The sequence below is a fragment of the Tiliqua scincoides genome, chromosome 2 (genome assembly GCF_035046505.1).
Source record: "Tiliqua scincoides isolate rTilSci1 chromosome 2, rTilSci1.hap2, whole genome shotgun sequence".
Classification (NCBI taxonomy): Eukaryota; Metazoa; Chordata; class Lepidosauria; order Squamata; family Scincidae; genus Tiliqua; species Tiliqua scincoides.
Window position 1 is genome coordinate 193709888 of NC_089822.1, and position 19569 is coordinate 193729456.

Sequence of the window (19569 nt, forward strand, 5' to 3'; positions counted from 1 at the left end):
CACAGAACACCTCCCTGCCTCCCTTCTTGGAGGGGCTAAAGACGTAGTGGAAATCCTCCCCCAGTGACCCAACACACTTTGGCAGGTGTACTGCCATTAACTTACACAAAGGTGAGGTGGGGCCATTTTTATGTCATCTACTCTGGTAGTTAGGACATCTTGGTTAAAGCCAGCAAAAGCAAGATCTCTAAGCAACCTCTACACAAAGTTATGTGTAGCTCGGTACCACAGTTTAGCTCTTGGTGAACATTATAGTGGGACATCATGTGACTGACAGCACAATCCTATGTATGTCTAGAGTACTCTCCAGTAAGTCTCACTGAGTTCAGCCAGCCTTGCTGAAGTTCAGTGAGACTTGAGTTCAGTGAGACTTGCTCCTATCTAAGGGTACATAGGATTCCAGCCTTATACAGTACACCTAGTTTGAAGAGCCAGTATTAGCCGCATGCTGTGAAGATGTTCTGCATTTGTCCCACAAAAGAAATTTTCCACTCACAAATGTTTGTAGAAATTGGGGCTGTACAAACATGATCCCATTTTGCTATTTTGTTTCCTGAAAAAAGTGTAATAATTTAATGTTTAGTCTTAATGAATACGTCTCTGGTCCTTACAATAGTGGAAGACAAAAGCAACCATGAGGTATGCCCTAAAAAAAGATGAAACCAGGAGGCAAATAAAGTAAACCTCAAATTTTAACATTTTTTAATCTCATAATTTTACTGTAGTCTCATTCTTTCTCATAAATCTGTTTAAAAGTACAGCATATCTGAGGTTGACAACATTATCACATATACTGTGTAGATCATGAACAAGTTCAGGAACAATCATTTGCTGCCTCCTCAGGAGATTAAATATAAGAAAGCCCATTCATGTTAAGGTTTTTCCTCCCTTTGAACTTTCCTCCTAATTCCTTGCTATGTTCTTTTGCTGACTGGGGTGTTATTATACAGACAATAATGAAAAGCGTCCTCCTGCCATCACTCCTCCTGTTTCCTGTTGCTGAGAGACCTCAGGCCAACAACGACACTCTGGGTTACAACATGCTCCAGGGTCTACGCTCTGGTGTTGTGCAGCAGAACTCAGCACCTGCAAACCACTTTTGCAAGTGAAGCGTGTGGCATTGTCTACTACTTTTGACAAACCGGACACCCATATGTAGATATCAGTGAAATGCAGAAGTAGATAACCAGCAGCTATGCATTAACTGGGAAGTTGTAGTAGTAAGACCAACATTAACTGCAACATTTCTACTCTCCCTCCATGACTATGTGGAGGGATAGTGATGTTGGATCACAGCATCACTGTACTGTCAGAGGTTCTGTATTGTCAGAGGTTATAGATTCCTCACCCCTTATGTGGTTATTGACTCCAAATCTGTGGGATTTGTGGGGTCTATCACTTGCCTCCTTGGGCATCTGATTCTGCCTTATGAGAATTCTCCATACCTCGGTAGAGGCTGCACAAGGTAACCAGCTGTTCCTGAAAATGAATTTGCTAATTGTAGCTGCTATGAGGGTTTTAGAAAATACCCTTAAGGTGGTCTCTCTATAGCAATCTATGTTAATTTAAACCATAATGTTCTGAATGTTTCATTCTTTAGTGCCCCATACTGGTAATATAACTCCATAGCTCCAGACACACAAAGTCTTCCCAAATTAAATATCCCATACACCAGTTTTACAGAGGGAAAATATCCCTGATAGAAGGTTGAAAAAACACAAGCTTTGTGATGTCTTTCCTTGCTGTTGATTCAGAGCTATTTCCCCCACTCCTAACTAGAAAGGCAAACTTGATGATTGGTGCTGATCCTCTTCAGTCTAGACTGTGAGGAACAGAAAGCAGGTCCATTTTCTGCAGGATACAGAGGTGAATGGATATCCCTATTTAGAGGTGCCTTTAGCTGAATGTGGGTTCCAGTCATACATTAACTGGGGCATCAAAGGAAAGCTTTTTCTGAAGAAAGCTACTCACTTCAGACTGATCTTCAGGAAGAGGCAAACGGGTAACTGTATAGAATTGGGGCCTATATCACTCTGTTGAGGGTACAGACTGCAGCAAACCCACCTCTTGGCATTTTATGCTTTGGTCTTTGCCCTCTCCCCTCAGTTTTATTTAGTGACAACTTGTAAGCTAAGCAGGGTCAGGCCTGGTTAGTACTTGGTTGGGAGACTGCCTGGGAATACTGGGTGCTGTAGGTTTATACCATAGTCTTTCGAGACTGAAGGTTGCCAACCATGTAAGTTAAATACATGCCACAAGTAACAGTGGATGCAGTATTTATCCAGTTGTCACAGATGTCGTAGGCTACGCAGTGTTTCTCAACAAGTGGTACACATACCACTGGTGGTACACGAAGTAGTGTCCAGTGGTACACGTGGCACCCCCAGACCGCCGCCGCCTGGCAGTGAGACTGATGCAACACAATAAACAGCAGCAGGAGACTCAGCTCAGCAGGCAGAACTCCAGTGCACTGTTTTTGTGCACTTAAAAATGTCTACCAGCCTGCCCTGAACCAATTACTCATGTTTGTCATGTTGCATTTGGTCTCTCAACCTGGAAGTAACTGGTGATGATGTCGTCACTAGTTAACTTCTGGAGGTATTTCTGATAGGTGGATCATGTGAAGTGGTACATTGGGGGACCAAGGTAGACAAATACTTTTCTAGAGTTCATTCATTCTCTCTGTCTCAGTGTGTGTGTGTGTGTGTGTGTGTGTGTGTGTGTGTGTGTGTGTGTGTGTGATTTCGCAAGGCTGCCTAACAAATCCTGCTGAGAACATAGCTGAGGGAAGTTAAAAGCTAAACTCAGCATTTCCAGGCAGGAACACCAGCAAAGCAATCAAAAGACCTTAAGAGTTATTGTCCCATCCTCCCCATTCACAAGGTTTTAAACTGTTTGACAACACCAAATGTGAAACCTTTATATTAGTTACAATGACATACAGTCCTTCTTTCACATTTTATCCTGCATTAATATTAACGTATGGCGCAAACTGTATGGGCTTAAATGCAAAGCGATGCCTCACAGGTAAACTGCCTGTCATTGGAACAATACCTGTATTAGCTAGAAAGCTTGCCAAGTTGGCGGAGTGTGCCAGTTGCTAGGCAGACTACCTGCCAGCAGAGCTCACTGTACCTGGCATTTGACAAGCCGATCACCAATAGGGAAGCATGTGAAGACTTGAGAGAAAGCTGTGTAATCCTAGCAGATTTGTAGGGTAAATGCCTGTGTAGTGGCCATGTCTACATGATATGTCACATGCTCAGAGATAGGATAATTACAGAGGTGGCAGGAAAATGACAGGGTAAGTGTTATGGGATAGCTGGGTATTTATAGGGTAAAGGCGCCTCTCATAAACCCTGAAGTGATGTTTCTCTCATTTCCATGAAGGGTGCATGTTTATGCTGCAGTCTTCAGCAGCAGAAGCCTGCATTTCATTTATTTACTTAAAAGATTACACCACACCCTTCCCCTGACAATGCAACCCAGAGTACAATATTCATTAAAATACAAAGATGAAAAGGGAAAAATAACAAAAGCCAGCACAAAGCATTATTTAAAAAAAACACCTATATGTATTTTGTGCCAACTTCCATCTCAGAAATTGCTTCATGCACTGAATCCATGGTGAGTTGGTCAAGTTGGCAGCCTTCATGCAGAATCATGCAAATCTCAAGCTCACTTGCTAGACTGTTCAGCCCATTGTGACAATTGATTAAAATCAATTTTGCAGGCAAAATATTCAGGGTGGCATTACTCTTGTGAGGACTTTTTCCCCATCTCCATCAAACTCAAATAAAATGCAAAACAAGAACGCTATAAGAGAGAATCTGGCTTGGTCACAATAAGAGAGCCAAATACTGTCTGCAAAAGGTGACAGCAGGTTCTCTTTGGAGATGGGGGGGGGGGAAACTTACCATTGCCCATTTGTAGGTGTTTGTTTCAATGTGCACTGAAACAAAAAATCATAGCCATAAGTGACACAAAACACCTCAAAAGCATTCAAGCAGATGCATACAAATTAGCCCAGTGTCAACTTGAATAATTTATGTTCTCTGTACCTTCAAGTGCATTGAGAATCATATGTTTGCAGGGACTCAGTGTTTCCCATTACTTCTAAGCACTTGGCTTTAACTTGTAATGGAAACTTTTGGGATGAGAATCCAGCTTCTTGAATCAGGCCACAGCAGTAAACTGGCAGTAGGGCCCCATCTGATCCAACTTTCCAGTGCTGATGCAGCCATGCCAATAGGGCATGCACTGCATCCTGTGGGGCGGGGGGGGGGGAATCACTGAGGCCTCCTATAGGCAAGGGAACTGCATTGGTGTTGCATTAGCACCAAAAAGTTGGATAGGATTGGGGCTATTTTCTATTTCACTATTTCCAAGCTAATTTATATGCTTGCAGAAGAGCTTTTATCCACTCTGCATTTTGCAGAAACTTTTATTAGCAATACTTCACATTGCACAATGGCTTATTCTTCAGAACACATCAGGATATATTCCAAACACATTTCAGGTTTTTCCTGATGTTTCCACAATCATGATAGTATGAGATCCCTGCAGCTGCATGTAACAGAAGACACAGGATCAACTAGTGTTGTTACTGTTGGTTCCTTTTATAAAAAGGACTAAATGAAGAAATGTCATTGCAGCAAAGCTGATGGGGAACATAAAAGAGTACAGGCATCCCCAGAATCCATGGGTCCCTTACCCACAGTTCTCAAATTCCCCCGCTGTCGTGCTATTGACTCACATTTCTTTGTTTGCAAACACTTTGCAAGAATAATATTTTTCTTGCTTTTGCTTTGGAACAAGAAGCAGACGGCGACAACCTAGACTTGCAGCTGCTGGAGGAGCACTACAGGATGCAATAATGAGAACGCTAACAGGTAGTCCTCTGCTGTCCACTTCCTGTAGCAGTCTCACTATTGTTTTCTGTAGTGTTCCTCTATGACTCTAGGTTCTCACTGTTTGCCTCCTGTAGTCTTTCTTTTGCAAAGTTTTGCAAATGAAGAGAGATGAGTCATGAGCCCAATGGGAGGGATTTGAATAGATTTCACTGCTATATGTGGTTTCAGGTATCTGTGGTAGCAGCCAGAACCTTTCTCCCATGGATACAAGGAGATGTCTGTACATGTAAACCAACCACCCAACAAAAACTCTGCAAAATTGTGACAGGATATTGCTACCAGCAAAGGGAAGAAACTTTGATGGTGTTCCCCAATTCATGAAAAATAGGCATAGCTAGAAAAGAACTCCAGTGCTTAAGCAGTGCAGTGGGCAAACGCACAATCTCCAGAGGAAACAAGCATAGCAAAGCCTAGATCAGGGGTGTCAAACATAAGGCCCATGGGCCAAATGTGGCTCCCAGAAGCAATTCATCCTGGCCCCATTTTAATTGGGGTTCTCCCAGAGTGATAATTGGGCTATCCCGTATCTTGAAAATATGAACAAGATTTGCATATTTTCTCTTCTGTCATTTGCAGCTAATGAGTTTCTAAGTGAGAACAATGGGCTTGTTTCTGGCCGTCATCTGCTTAATGATGTGACTTGGGGCCCTCAGCAGGCACCATGAATGCTAGATTCAGCCTTCTGTATGAAACAGGCTTGACACCCCTGGCTTAGATAGTCCCCCTCAGCATTTGTATCACTTTACCTCCACTGCATGGGAGGAATGACTGTAGAAGTGGAGTCTTTCTCCTTCATCTACCTGCCCATAACAGTGGGATTGACAGGGTCCATCTGGGCAATGAAAAATATATGGCCCAGAGCAGGAGCCCAGCCCATGGGCCTGATCTAGTGCTCCAAGATTACCTGTCTGGGCGCAGCGTGGCATGGCGGTAGTGTAGGTTTTCTGTTCCATGCCACAACCACACCTTTTTGCAGCTGATAAGTGCAGCAACTTGCATTGGGCAGCCACTTCTTCCAGGAAGTCAGGGCACAGAGTCTTCTGGGGCAATGGGCAGCTGAAATGGCTACAATTGGCTGAGAAAAGGGGAGGCTCTGGTGTGGAATGGAAAGCCTCCACCACTGCTGTTTCGTGCCTGGACAGATAATCTTGTGATGCAGTGAGTTGTGGTTTGGAGACCACTGGTCTAGATCAGCAGTTCTCAAATTTTTCATTCTCCGGGCCCATTGTATTCCTAAACAGAGTCTCAAAGAGCCACAGAGCACTGTCACACACATGGAGAGTACAGCACTGAGCAGATGATGGCCACTTATGGTGTGTTTGTAGAACCCCCGACGGGATCTCAGGGAGCCCCAGGAGGGCTCCTAGGAACACACTTTGAGAAATGCTGGTCTAGAGAGTCATTACTTACTGAGACAATCTAGGCAGCACATCTGAGACCTAGATAGGCCTAGGCAACCTGATAAGAATTACTGCAATTAATGTCATAGCTGCTGTGGCCATCCATAAGACAAAAGAAGCTGGGGGCAAAAGGAAAAGAGAAGGATAAAAGGAGAAGGCCTCAAAAGAGGGTAGGGAGTGGGGAAAGGGAGGGATGGAATAAGGGTCTGGGGTTTGGAGTGGTGAGGAAAGAGGAATTGCGATAGAGATACTGGAACAAGCAGGTTGGAAGGACAGAAGCCAAAGAAACACCCCCCCCCCGAGCAATAGCATGTGCGGTTTGGGGGGAATGATTCAGACTTGACAATATGGGGGGTTAGGCTTAAAGTTCTTCCCCCCCCCCCACTGCCACAGACCTGATCCAGCTTGTGAGTACTGTACATGCTAGTTAGAGAAAGTATGGCTTGGTCAATTATGTGTTTAAAGTCACCCTTGCCTAATTTGCCCTGAGAAAAGGAACAGAAGGAGAAAGCAATTTGAGTCATCCCCTCACCATATCCCCTCACCATGAAATGTCATGGACCTTCGCCGATCTTGCCATATGTGCCTGTAGGTGTATGTAAAAGTGTGTGCATGCACACATGCCTACATACATATGTACACATAGCAAGATAAATAACAGAATCATATGCAAACACTTATGCACATACAGGAAGCTTAAGGCTGGTAACCTTTCATTTACTCCAGCAGTGTACAAACAATATGTTTTCAGAGCCTTGGACCCCTCTAGTACTGATTGTATACATACATATGCTCACACCATTCGTACATCACAGCATAGCACTTCTCGTTGTTCCCTGGAAAAGCGGAAACAAACCCCCCAGATACATAGCCAGCATTTCAACAAATGTATATTTTAATGCGACTGTTGTGGTACTTTTTAGTTAGTGCTATTATAAGCATTACAAGCACACTGATACATGCGTGCACTCACACACCATGCCCAGAATTTTTGGGGGGATTGCTTTTCCACAATTTTGGCTTTTAACTGAAAGTATTTGAAGGTTTTTGGTGAAAGGTGATTGAGAAATCCTTTTAGCTTGGCAGGTGCTTCATGTCTAGACCATTTTGTTCGGCAGAGTATGAATTTTCTTTACTGCAACATCATAGAAGCAGATGAGAGAGAGAGAGAGAGAGAGAGAGAGAGAGAGAGAGAGAGTAGGGTATTGGAAGCAAAGGAAATGTAAGCATTCCCTCCAGTCATTTCTGCTCTGATATAGTTCTGGATAGGATGCAGAACCAAAAGCCTGTAATCCTTGGCACAGAAATATCAGCAAGCCACTTATTTCCTTGCATCAGCATTTCTGCTAGCAATAGGGTAGTTTCAGGGGCTGGGAACATGCCGAGGGAAGGAAAGGGATTCGCAGTGGAGTCATACAGCTAGACAGCAGGGCCTCAGGAGTCATGTGGTCAGCCTTCGCTATCTGATCAGCATACTGATCAGCTTGGGAGCTGAGGCAGAGAGGAAGCAGCCTGCCAAAGACCACCTAGTGAGAATTCATGTCAGAGGCAAGATTCAAACTGAGGAAATCTTAATTTGTAGCTCACTCTCTTGGTCGTTACGTTAGCCCAGCGTTCAGATGTAGGAAGCGACGTAGCTGGAAGAGAGATTTAGAAGTCTTGCTCGCTGAACCACATGTTCTCCGGCAAGATCCATTTTCCGTTGCCAAATATACCCTTCCACTTGTCAATTCAGCCAAAAGGACATGAATGGGACAGAACACTAACCTCATCTCTAACCTCATCTCATTTCCTCACAGGAAAGAAGAGTGTCCCTCCCTGCTTCCCCGACGTGGACTCCACGACTGCTGCGGCAGCCTAGCAGTTTAGATGGTTGGGTGAGTCCTGCCCAAACTCCAGAGCCAGAGGAAGGGCTGATAGAGGCCTTTCGAGCAACCAGCGTCATGTCCCCACCTCCACCCATGTCTCCTTCGTGGAGTGAAAGGTCTCTGTCCCCATTTAGGCAAGAGGCTGATGTCAAGTCCAACCGCCAGATGCAAGCCCTACTGGCCAGAAATATTATCAATGCAGCCAGGAGGAAGAGTTCTTCTCCCAAAGCCACAGGAATAGATGGCTTCAGGCCCTTCACTCCCCCTGCCACTTCTGCCAGTGTGTCATCCTCAGGTGGCAGTCCAACTCCTAAGAGTCAGACCATGGGCAACCATTCCTCAAGCCCACTGCAGTCACCCAGGCCCAGAAGAATGGAGGGATATAGACGTGTCTCCCTCCCCGTCACCAATGTACCACCACAAGTCAGCACATCATCAAACAATAGCCCCAGGTTGCTAGGCAGCCAGTCTCCAACTAACAAAAGCCCACTGCAGTCTCCAAAAGCAGTACGGATGAATGGGAACAAGTACTTCACACTGCCTGCCAGCATGGGGACATCCCTATTCAATGCAGCTGCATCCAGTAATGGTTCAAGAACAATGGGCAACCATTCTGCAGCCCGACAGAATTCAGTGCAGTCCCCAAAGCCCACAATTTTGGAGAGCCACAGGATCTTCACACCACCAGCAAGTATAATCCAAAACCCATCATGTACCAGTCCTAAGAATCTGGGCACCTGCTCCGCAACAGTTAAAAGTCCCGTGCAGTCTCCCATGGGAGCACATTCTCCAGTGAAGCGCTACATGTCGATGTCACCCACCAACTCTGATGTTTCCCTTGATTCTGAAGACTCTGGGATCAAGTCACCCAGTATTCGCAGCTTCAACATTTGTCCCCGGGGCTGGAATGGAAGCCTGAGGCTGAAACGGGGTAGTCTCCCTGCTGAAGCACCCTGCACCTCCTAAGCACGAGCTGAGGCATGAGCTAGAAAGGAGTGGAAACTCGTCAAACATTCAAGTAGGTTTATGAGCACCTAATCCTGGCAACCTTGTTAAGCATCAAAAGGAAGGAGCTCAGGTCTGCCAAAACACTTCTTTTCAGGCCTGCCACTTTCTAGGGACTTAGAACAGGACAGAACCTATTCATCTGGGGAAAAGATTTCTCAGAGCAGAGATATCCTAAGCAGGGGAAATATGACTAAGACTGTACCTGATCTAACCAGATTTCAGTAGAATCCCCTTTAGTCATCTCCCCCCTCCCCATCATGACATTTGCTTGTGTATTTGGCTTTCACTGGCTTTGATTCATCTATCTGAGCTGGACCGGAGCCACCAGTGACTTCCTCACTCAAGAGAGACTAATAAGGCTTTGACTGCCTTTGTTCCCACTCTGAAATGTCCAGTGGGAGGAGTGGAAACACACACATTCAGTCGACAGCTTAATCCCCAGCAGACGGTCAGAGAGTGAGCAGGAGGTTATGTAGGCCAACCTTGCCCTTCTAGTTGTCATTGTTTTTCCAGCACTCTGATTGGCCCATGAGTCAGGTCTGCCTCTGTGCCAACTGCCAGAGGGGATGAGTAGAAAGTGAGACACAAAGGGCATGGAGCCCACTCAGGAGTTATCTCCGTCTGCCAATCTGTGTGATTCAGCTTTTCCCCCAAATGAAAGCCCTGGCTTTACATAAAAGCTAGAAACCCCAAAAGATTGCCTCAGGATATTCTTCTTCCTGGACTGCTGGATTTGAGACATCCTAGAATAGAGGAAGATGGAGACAATCACACGTAAAGAGCTTTTACTCAAGAAGAATGTGAGGCCAATTGCTAGAAAGTTATCAGTAGCCAAGAAAATCTGGAACTCTTCCTACAGAGGAATAATTACAGTATTGGCCCAGCATTTGAAGAAAGCATGATGAACACCACATGTCCCCAGACAAGACTATATCAAGGCTGACACTCCCCGATTCAGTGCCCAATAACCATCCTCTTTGCTATGAAGAAGAAAAAAATCAAGCTTTCTCTAGAAGACCTACACAAATGGGACATAGGCATGAGACCTGATTGTATGGAGGGGTTCCTATGGGGTGCCCAAACACACTGAGTAGGACAGGCCAGAGTGTGGATCCTTTAAGAATTAGGAGGACCGTAAACAGCTTCCTGCCGGGGGGTAGAAATCTGGTTAAGGACTAGAGAGGGGAGCCAGGACTCTTATTTATTAGCTGAGAGCATGTGAGATAGTCTGACTCTTTCCCTCAAACCATTGTTTTATTCATGACAGCAAAATCCCAGACATCAGCAGAATGATGTATGTCTTCTAAAGCCCCTATAAGGAATACCATGTAAGACAGCAAGAAAAAGACTCAGGAGAAGAAGAAACCTCTGATTAGGTTCTTTCTGAGGTGGTTCAAGCAAGAAGCTGGATTCTGCAAACAAGGGCATTGTGCATGAGAATATAAATTCACAACCCACTTGTTGAAAAGATCACAAACTGTCAGAGCTGATACCTGAATTTGTAGTTAAGATGATGGGTCTTGTTGGCATATATCCAGCATAGGCAAGAAGACCTACTGCAAACTAGGTTGCTTGGCATCGGAATTTGCCTCCTGGACTGCAAAGGACATCTGAGCTTCTTTCCTATGTACTTTCTAGTTACTGTCATTGTCGAGAGTTCATTGCAGTTGAAAAATAAATCTATTTACCCTACCTTCCAAACCTGGCACACACATCTGGCCCACTTTCTCTCTTTTCTGTGTGCTGATTGATATGGTATCCTGCCCCTGATATGCCAACTGGTTCTAGCATGGGCAAGGCCATATCAGATGTTTTCCCAGCTTGCCCTTGATTCTGCAATCATCCTCTATTTTTATCCCTGTAACCTTTAAAGACAGGAACATGCACTCAGTGTTAATTCAAGGTGAACTAGAAATGAATGACAGAGGAGAAATAAGGCCCCTCAAGCTTTATTTTTTTTTTCTTCTTCATCACACATAGCTTCTATAGGAGAGTAGGCAGGGGAGGCTTCAGGTTGTGGGTTCCTTGGAAGCATTCCAGTTCAAGCTTATCCCATGGCATTGGCACTGCCGATATTATGTCGTTCCAGTGGTATGTGGCAGTTTCAACAGAATGGGCAGTTCACTTGGTTAAGAAGAAGCAGATCACAGTGGACCAGGCATCCCTGGAGGTTGTACAGAGATCACAAATATCAGGTATCTGTGATAGGACAGGAAAAAAAGCCACGATCAGATTGTTATGTTCCCAAACTGAAACTTGCAATGAAAGATTGGACGCTGTTCCATATTTCGCACAAATGTTGTTTCTAGCTAAGGGGGCCCACCAGTGGAACTTTTGTATTTTGTGGGGAAGGCCTTCTAGATTTCAGCCTTAGATTGGAAACAATGTCCTCTTAGCCCCTGCTCTCCATTGCCTCTGACCCTTGCTTTGGGCAACCTGATAGCCCACATTTGAGCCTCAAGACACCATCTGAGAATTATTTCTGTAGGCATCAGTTGGGAGGGGTCATAAGCTGTGACGTCAACATCAGGATTCTGCTACTGCGGGGACCTGAGTTCTGCCTTGACTCAGCACTCTCAGAGAACGAAAAGAACACTGTAAGAACACCCAGTGCTACCAAATACTTGTTTCCCTGGCAGCTGCTTGGCCTCTTGGGTCTGGAGGTTAAATAGATATATTGCTGCTCCTCTGGTTTCACTAGAGGAATGGCAAGGGAGAGAAGAGGATCTCACATTAAATCCCACACCGAGGTCTCTGTTGTGACTGACTGGCCTATGTGATAAGTTTCAGTCCCACAGGCAGGGAGCATATGTGTGCTCAAGTGTCATTCTCGGGCAGCATTCTGGCCAGTCAACCTGTCCCTTGGAAGAATAGCAAAGTGCCAAAGTGAAAGTTGGGAAGGAAAGGGAAAGCCAGAGGAAAGGTTGAGAGTGCCCTCTAGAGGTATGTGGCATTAACTGCAAGATTTTTGTCCTAAGAACAAGGTGAAAACTTGCAGAAATCAAAGAAGAGCATAAACAGTAGGGCTGGTTGAATAAGCTTTTCCCAAAGACAGTGCTGTGGCAGAGGAAAGGAGTAGCCCTGCCCAGTGTCTCCTGGGAAGGTCTTGCTTAGTGTCTGAAGGTAATGTTGCATGTTGTTGAGTGCAAGAGGCCTGCACTGGTCTTGGAGAGGTGTTAAGAGGAACCATGAGATGTTGAGCATCTCTAAAGACCTCCTTCTCTTCCCTAAGCCATGTAGGCAACCTCTAAGTATATTGATGTCTGCAGCTTAAGGAAGCAAAGGTAGTTCTTTGTGCAGATCAAGCATCCCCTATAGCAGCACATTGCTCTTCTTCTGGGACAAAGCTTCATATCCTTGCTTCTCCTCACTGGAGACGGATTTGTTCAAAGAAAGAAAGCACAGGTATATTGGAAGAGATCAACATCTATCTGGCCTAAACCTGCCAGAGTGGATAATCCAAATTTGAAGCAATGCTGAGTGAAGTTGAAGTTGCATTTTCCTTACAAGAAGGGTCCAATCTTATCCAGTTTTCCAGCACTGATGCAGCCATGTCTTGGGGCGTGTGCTGCATCCTATGGGGAGACAGTCACAGAGGCTACTTCAGGGTAAGAGAGTGTTTGTTCCGTTACCTCGGGGCTCCATTGTGGCTGCATCAGTGCTAGAAAGGTGGATAGGATTAGCCCTAAGACAGAAAAAAATACCAGGAGCTATTTAGTATAGCATAGCATAAGAAACCCTTGGGGGGGGGGCTGATAAGGAAAAGCCTCCTGTATAGAGCTCATGTTCAGGTGCTGGATGCCTGCAAGTAGCCCTGATGTGTGCAAATTTGCCAAAAAGGGTATAGCTATGAAAATTAGCATTCTGATTGACTGATGCTCAGTGACATGAAAATCTATAGACATCAACACTGCAAAGCAGGACTACTCATCAAACAGAAGCCTCCCCAAAGTGAACTTAGACTCTGGTTCAAATACCTAGTGAACACTCTGCCACTCTTCTGCTCCTTGATGGTCTGGATTCAGTTAGGGGCTTGATACCTCAACACATGAGATAATCCAGCCTGCTCCCAGGAAACAACAATAACCACATGGCCAAGGAGGCAGTATAATCATTACTGATGGAACTCAGGTGGAAGCAAGAATGCAATCTAGGATCTGTCTGTCTATCAGTGCCTCTTAGCATGCTGACACTGATCAAACCAAATTCCACTGCGACAGTAAAGCATGAATTCAAGTGTATTCTTGAGGTCCAGGGATTCAAATACAGTAGCATAACTACCTTACTTCTTACTGTACAAAAATCCGGATGGATTGCTTGATCAAGGCCATGATTAACTTCTGTGGGGTAGAAATAATACTTTTTTCATTTTTTAAGAAATATAATGACAAGTAGATAGGAAGATGCTATTGTTCATTTTGGGGTTTTTTAAAGCTTTGTAAAAAGTTTGTTTTTTAATGTTTTGACAATGCAAAATTTCTCTTAAGTATTTAGATGCTGTCTGTAAATAGTAACAATGATTTCTGAAGTATCATATAACCTGCAATGTTCACTCTGCAATGGAGTATATATACATGTAACCATTTCCTGGTCTTTCATTCAATGCAGGCAGGCTTGTTTATGAAATCTAATTTTCTATGGCTGCTACCCTCGATAGGATCAGATCAGTTATCTTGTTTCACAGAAACATGCCCTGCTCGTCCATTACAAAGAAAATGGAATCAGGGACATATTGAATGTTTGTATGGCCCCCAGGTAACTAAATTATTCATCCCTCGCTCTCAAGCTTCTAAGATCTCCTTGCACACATCTGGACTCAGTTTCACAGCAGAGAGCGGGAGAAGCTTTGTTCTGGGTCCTTGAGAGAGCCCAGAAAGCAGGATTTCTTCCAAAGTTCTAATCGGCAAAATTGTTTCACAATTTACAAGGGCTTTTGCATGCAAAGCAGATGTGTAACTTCTATTAATATTGCTGCTTCCCTGGGAAAGTCTCCCAGAAAACAATGAAAAAGAGGAAGGATATATTACTATCCCAACTACAACACAGTCATAGTCGGTGCTGGCAGCTCAACTACACAGAAATACAAGCTCGCACAGAGGAATTGCTCAACAGGAAGATGTTGTTAATTATGTGTCTTGCAAGTGTCTGCAAAATGGGCCTCTGGGGCAACTTGTGACTTCTTTGGCTTGCAAGACATCTTCATCCTGAAGTTCTGTTATTGAGAATGTACGGGGCTTGCCATATCTTCCGCAGATGCTCTTTGCGTTAGCACTGTGCCACACCTCTGTATACCAAGCTCCACAATAATAAATCCAAAATTAGCCCACACAGCCTGGCTGTCTTGCGTCATTTGGGAGCAACACTCTCAGCCATGAGGAAAGACACCTGCTTTCATTGTGTTCCCATGCTGGTCTCCATGGGTTCATTTGCATACACATATACACTGCAGGGAAGGAAAAAGATCTTCAGAGGACAGTGGCCAGGAACCCCTCTGGTGGCAGTCATCTAACAAAAATAACAATCACAAGTGAACATAAGAACATAAGAACATAAGAACAGCCCCACTGGATCAGGCCATAGGCCCATCTAGTCCAGCTTCCTGTATCTCACAGCGGCCCACCAAATGCCCCAGGGAGCACACCAGATAAGAAGAGACCTCGTCCTGGTGCTCTCCCCTACATCTGGCATTCTGACTTAACCCATTCCTAAAATCAGGAGGTTGCGCATACACATCATGGCTTGTACCCCATAATGGATTTTTCCTCCAGAAACTCGTCCAATCCCCTTTTAAAGGCGTCTAGGCTAGACGCCAGCACCACATCCTGTGGCAAGGAGTTCCACAGACCGACCACGCGCTGAGTAAAGAAATATTTTCTTTTGTCTGTCCTAACCCGCCCAACACTCAATTTTAGTGGATGTCCCCTGGTTCTGGTATTATGTGAGAGTGTAAAGAGCATCTCCCTATCCACTCTGTCCATCCCCTGCATAATTTTGTATGTCTCAATCATGTCCCCCCTCAAGCGTCTCTTTTCTAGGCTGAAGAGGCCCAAACGCCGTAGCCTTTCCTCATAAGGAAGGTGCCCCAGCCCCGTAATCAGCTTAGTCGCTCTCTTTTGCACCTTTTCCATTTCCACTATGTCTTTTTTGAGATGCGGCGACCAGAACTGGACACAATACTCCAGGTGTGGCCTTACCATCGATTTGTACAACGGCATTATAATATTAGCCGTTTTGTTCTCAATACCCTTCCTAATGATCCCAAGCATAGAATTGGCCTTCTTCACTGCCGCCGCACATTGGGTCGACACTTTCATCGACCTGTCCACCACCACCCCAAGATCTCTCTCCTGATCTGTCACAGACAGCTCAGAACCCATCAGCCTATATCTAAAGTTTTGATTTTTTGCCCCAATGTGCATGACTTTACACTTACTGACATTGAAGCGCATCTGCCATTTTGCTGCCCATTCTGCCAGTCTGGAGAGATCCTTCTGGAGCTCCTCACAATCACTTCTGGTCTTTACCACTCGGAAAAGTTTGGTGTCGTCTGCAAACTTAGCCACTTCACTGCTCAACCCTGTCTCCAGGTCATTTATGAAGAGGTTGAAAAGCACCGGTCCCAGGACAGATCCTTGGGGCACACCGCTTTTCACCTCTCTCCATTGTGAAAATTGCCCATTGACACCCACTCTCTGCTTCCTGGCCTCCAACCAGTTCTCAATCCACGAGAGGACCTGTCCTCTAATTCCCTGACTGTGGAGTTTTTTCAGTAGCCTTTGGTGAGGGACCGTGTCAAACGCCTTCTGAAAGTCCAGATATATAATGTCCACGGGTTCTCCCGCATCCACATGCCTGTTGACCTTTTCAAAGAATTCTATAAGGTTCGTGAGGCAAGACTTACCCTTACAGAAGCCATGCTGACTCTCCCTCAGCAAGGCCTGTTCGTCTATGTGTTTTGAGATCCTATCTTTGATGAGGCATTCCACCATTTTACCCGGTATGGATGTTAGGCTGACCGGCCTATAGTTTCCCGGGTCCCCCCTCTTTCCCTTTTTAAAAATAGGCGTGAGTGAGACCTTTTTAAAAATAGGCGTGAGTGAGTAAGTGAGACCTCGAAACATACTGTGGTCCTTTGGGGAAATCCATTGGTAAAGCAAAACTCCACAGAGGTGGTTATGTTTGTTCTTAATTCAGTTTAAGAATCACTGAAGTGGATTAGGAATGGGCCTCAACAGGTGGGAAACCCTGGCCTCTGAGCGGCCCACATGGAGGCAGGCTGTGCAGCATGGCCTTTCCCAGTTTGAAGAGACACTTGGCCAACAGACTGAGGCAAAGAGGCAAAGAAGGAAGGCCCATAGCCAGGGAGACAGACCAAGGACAGACTGCACTTGCTCCCAGTGTGGAAGGGATTGTCACTCCTGAATCTGCCTTTTCAGCCACACTAGCCACACTAGGAGCAGGTTCGCAGCTTGGGGGTCCTCCTGGATTCGCAGCTGCTCCTGGATTCCCAGGTGGCGGCTGTGGCTAGGGGGGCCTTTGCTCAGCTTCGGCTGGTGCGCCAGCTGTGACCGTACTTGGATCGTGCAGACCTGGCCACGGTGATCCATGCCACGGTGACATCGAGGTTAGATTACTGTAACGCGCTCTATGTGGGGCTGCCCCTGAAGACGGTTCGGAAACTACAATTAGTACAGAATGCGGCGGCCCGTGTGGTCACCGGAGCCAGGCAGTTTGACTCTGTCAGCCCGCTTCTCCGGGGGCTGCATTGGCTGCCCATTCGTTTCCGGGCCCAATTCAAGGTGCTGGTTTTGACCTTTAAAGCCCTATACTGCTCTGGGCCAGGATATCTTAGAGACCACCTACTCCCGTACAATCCGGCTCGCCATCTCAGGTCATCAGAGAAGGCCTTTTTGCAAGTGCCGCCACCCAAGGAGGTCCGGGGGGTGGCTGCAAGAAATAGGGCCTTCTCGGTAGTGGCACCAACATTATGGAACTCCCTTCCCCTTGACTTGAGAATGGCTCCCTCTCTTGAGAGCTTTCGGCGAGGCCTGAAAACACTGTTGTTTAAACAAGCCTTCTGATTTCTGGCCTTCTTAACTTTTTATACATCTTTTAGTTTTACAGGCTTGATTCCTCGGTGATCTGCTCTTTTACTCTTTTAATCTGACTACTGTTTTTATGGCCCTGTAGTGTGTTTTTAAATGTTTTTATCTGTTTGTATTAATGTTTTTTAAATTCTATTGTTTTTTAATATGTTGTTAGCCGCCCTGGGTCCCGTTAGGGAGAAGGGCGGGATAAAAATAAAGTTTTATTATTATTATTATTATTAGCCACATTAGAAAAAGTATTGAGAACAAAACGGCTAATATTACAATGCCGTTGTACAAATTGATGATGAGGCCACACCTGGAGTATTGTGTCCAGTTCTGGTCGCCACATCTCAAAAAAGACATAGTGGAAATGGAAAAGGTGCAAAAGAGAGTGACTAAGGTGATTACGGGGCTGGGGCACCTTCCTTATGAGGAAAGGCTACGGCGTTTGGGCCTCTTCAGCCTAGAAAAGAGACGCCTGAGGGGGGACATGATTGAGACATACAAAATTATGCAGGGGATGGACAGAGTGGATAGGGAGATGCTCTTTACACTCTCACATAACACCAGAACCCGGGGACATCCGCTAAAATTGAGTATTGGGTGTGTTAGAACAGACAAAAGAAAATATTTCTTTACTCAGCATGTGGTTGGTCTGTGGAACTCCTTGCCACAGGATGTGGTGATGGCGTCTGGCCTGGACGCCTTTAAAAGGGAATTGGACAAGTTTCTGGAGGAAAAATCCATTACGGGTTATAAGCCATGATATGCATGTGCAACCTCCTGATTTTAGAAATGGGCTATGTCAGAATGCCAGATGCAAGGGAGGGCACCAGGATGCAGGTCTCTTGTTATCTGGTGTGCTCCCTGGGGCATTTGGTGGGCTGCTGTGAGATACAGGAAGCTGGACTAGATGGGCCTATGGCCTGATCCAGTGGGGCTGTTCTTATGTTCTTATGTTATGTAGACGCTGTTCCAGAACCACCATCCAGAGCATGATACCATAGTCTTTCGAGACTGAAGGTTGCCAACTAATTCAGTTTGTTTATTGAGATTTATAGCCCGTTCCACCTGAAAGATGGGTAACTATAGCAACCCTCCCTGCTCATCAGCAGAAAAGAAAAAAAAACAATCCTATTAAAATATCATTGGAACTGCCAGATTTAACTCAGGACCTAAAGGCCAGTCCAAAGGGGCAGCTTTACTGTACTTCTGAATGGTGCTGAGGCTCAGACTCTGGCAGGTCTACAGTGAGATGTCTATAATGAGACAGAAGTAGCCAGCTCAGAATATCTCTTTTTGTTTCCTTCTTCTGAACCTGATACTTAGGGCCAAATTAGACAATACACCTCATATATGAACTTGGGCCTGCATGCTTGATTTTTCTGACATTGATAATGCCCTTCCCGCCCACCTCCCCTGTATGCCATTTACATTAGAAAATTCAGGTGTGCATGGCCCAAACACAGTATAGGCATATCATCTGATGTTCAGCACAGCAGGTCGGCTTAGTGGAGATCTAATGGGACAAATAAAAGAAAGCCAATTCAAAGGACATGAATCCAACTCTAAGGACATGAAATGTACTGAATGATCTTGGGCCAGTTCCTATCTCTCAGCCTCACCTTCCTCATAGGAATAGTATGAGGATACAATGAAGGGGAGGAGCCATGCGTGCTGCTCATTGCATATAAATATGAAAAATAAACGTATATTGGAACAAATCTGTTCAGGATTTTAAAAGTTATTTTGAATGTTGAAGCGAAGGAAAATAAACAATGGGATTTCTACACTTCATTCTCTGTAGATAAGTTGCAAGCTGCTAACCAGAGATCCTGATTGTCTCTTCTAAGATTTCAGAAGCCATTTCCTCTGAGCAGCTCTTGCAGAGACAGGTAGAATCTCACAGTAAGGTATGACCTGCAGTGTCAACTGGCAACCCTGCTACGTAGTTAGACTCATCAGAGGCAACATAGGGTTTCACCTGTTGTGGGAGGCCAGCACATCACAACCATGATGGACCTCTTCCCATGCAGTGGGGGTGTGGCAGTGATGCCCCCAGGGTGGTGGGAAGGGTGATGTGTCATTGCCTCACATCATTGCCCTGCCCCTGCATCATCAGCCCAAGGAAGGGCAGGGATTCCCAGAGGCATCATGCCATTAAGGTTGTCAGTTTTCTTACTGGTTCTGCTCTTGCACGCTTAACAGCAGCCTAAGAGGAAGAAATCAAGCAAGTTACTATTAGTTTATCTCTGTGACTGGAAAGTCTTCATCAGCTTAATCCTCAGTA

General features: G+C 45.3%; 2 protein-coding genes and 1 long non-coding RNA gene across 3 annotated transcripts in view; 1 reads left to right on the plus strand and 2 right to left on the minus strand.

Annotated features, from left to right (window-relative positions):
- Positions 1–10972, minus strand: part of LOC136642139 (uncharacterized) — a 34625-nt gene extending 23653 nt beyond the window's left edge. Inside the window, exon 1 of the long non-coding RNA XR_010793967.1 lies at positions 10883–10972. This is a non-coding gene — a long non-coding RNA (uncharacterized lncRNA). The remainder of the gene's footprint in view (positions 1–10882) is intronic.
- The window catches only part of SYNPO (synaptopodin), a 90142-nt gene extending 75623 nt beyond the window's left edge, over positions 1–14519 (plus strand). The window contains exon 4 of the mRNA XM_066618387.1: positions 8113–14519. Within this exon, the coding sequence (XP_066474484.1) occupies positions 8113–9147 (1035 nt within the window). The 3' untranslated portion in view covers positions 9148–14519. The remainder of the gene's footprint in view (positions 1–8112) is intronic.
- Positions 11136–19569, minus strand: part of RBM22 (RNA binding motif protein 22) — a 47409-nt gene continuing 38975 nt past the window's right edge. Inside the window, exon 12 of the mRNA XM_066618390.1 lies at positions 11136–11388. The gene's annotated coding sequence lies outside the window, so the exon portion shown is untranslated. The remainder of the gene's footprint in view (positions 11389–19569) is intronic.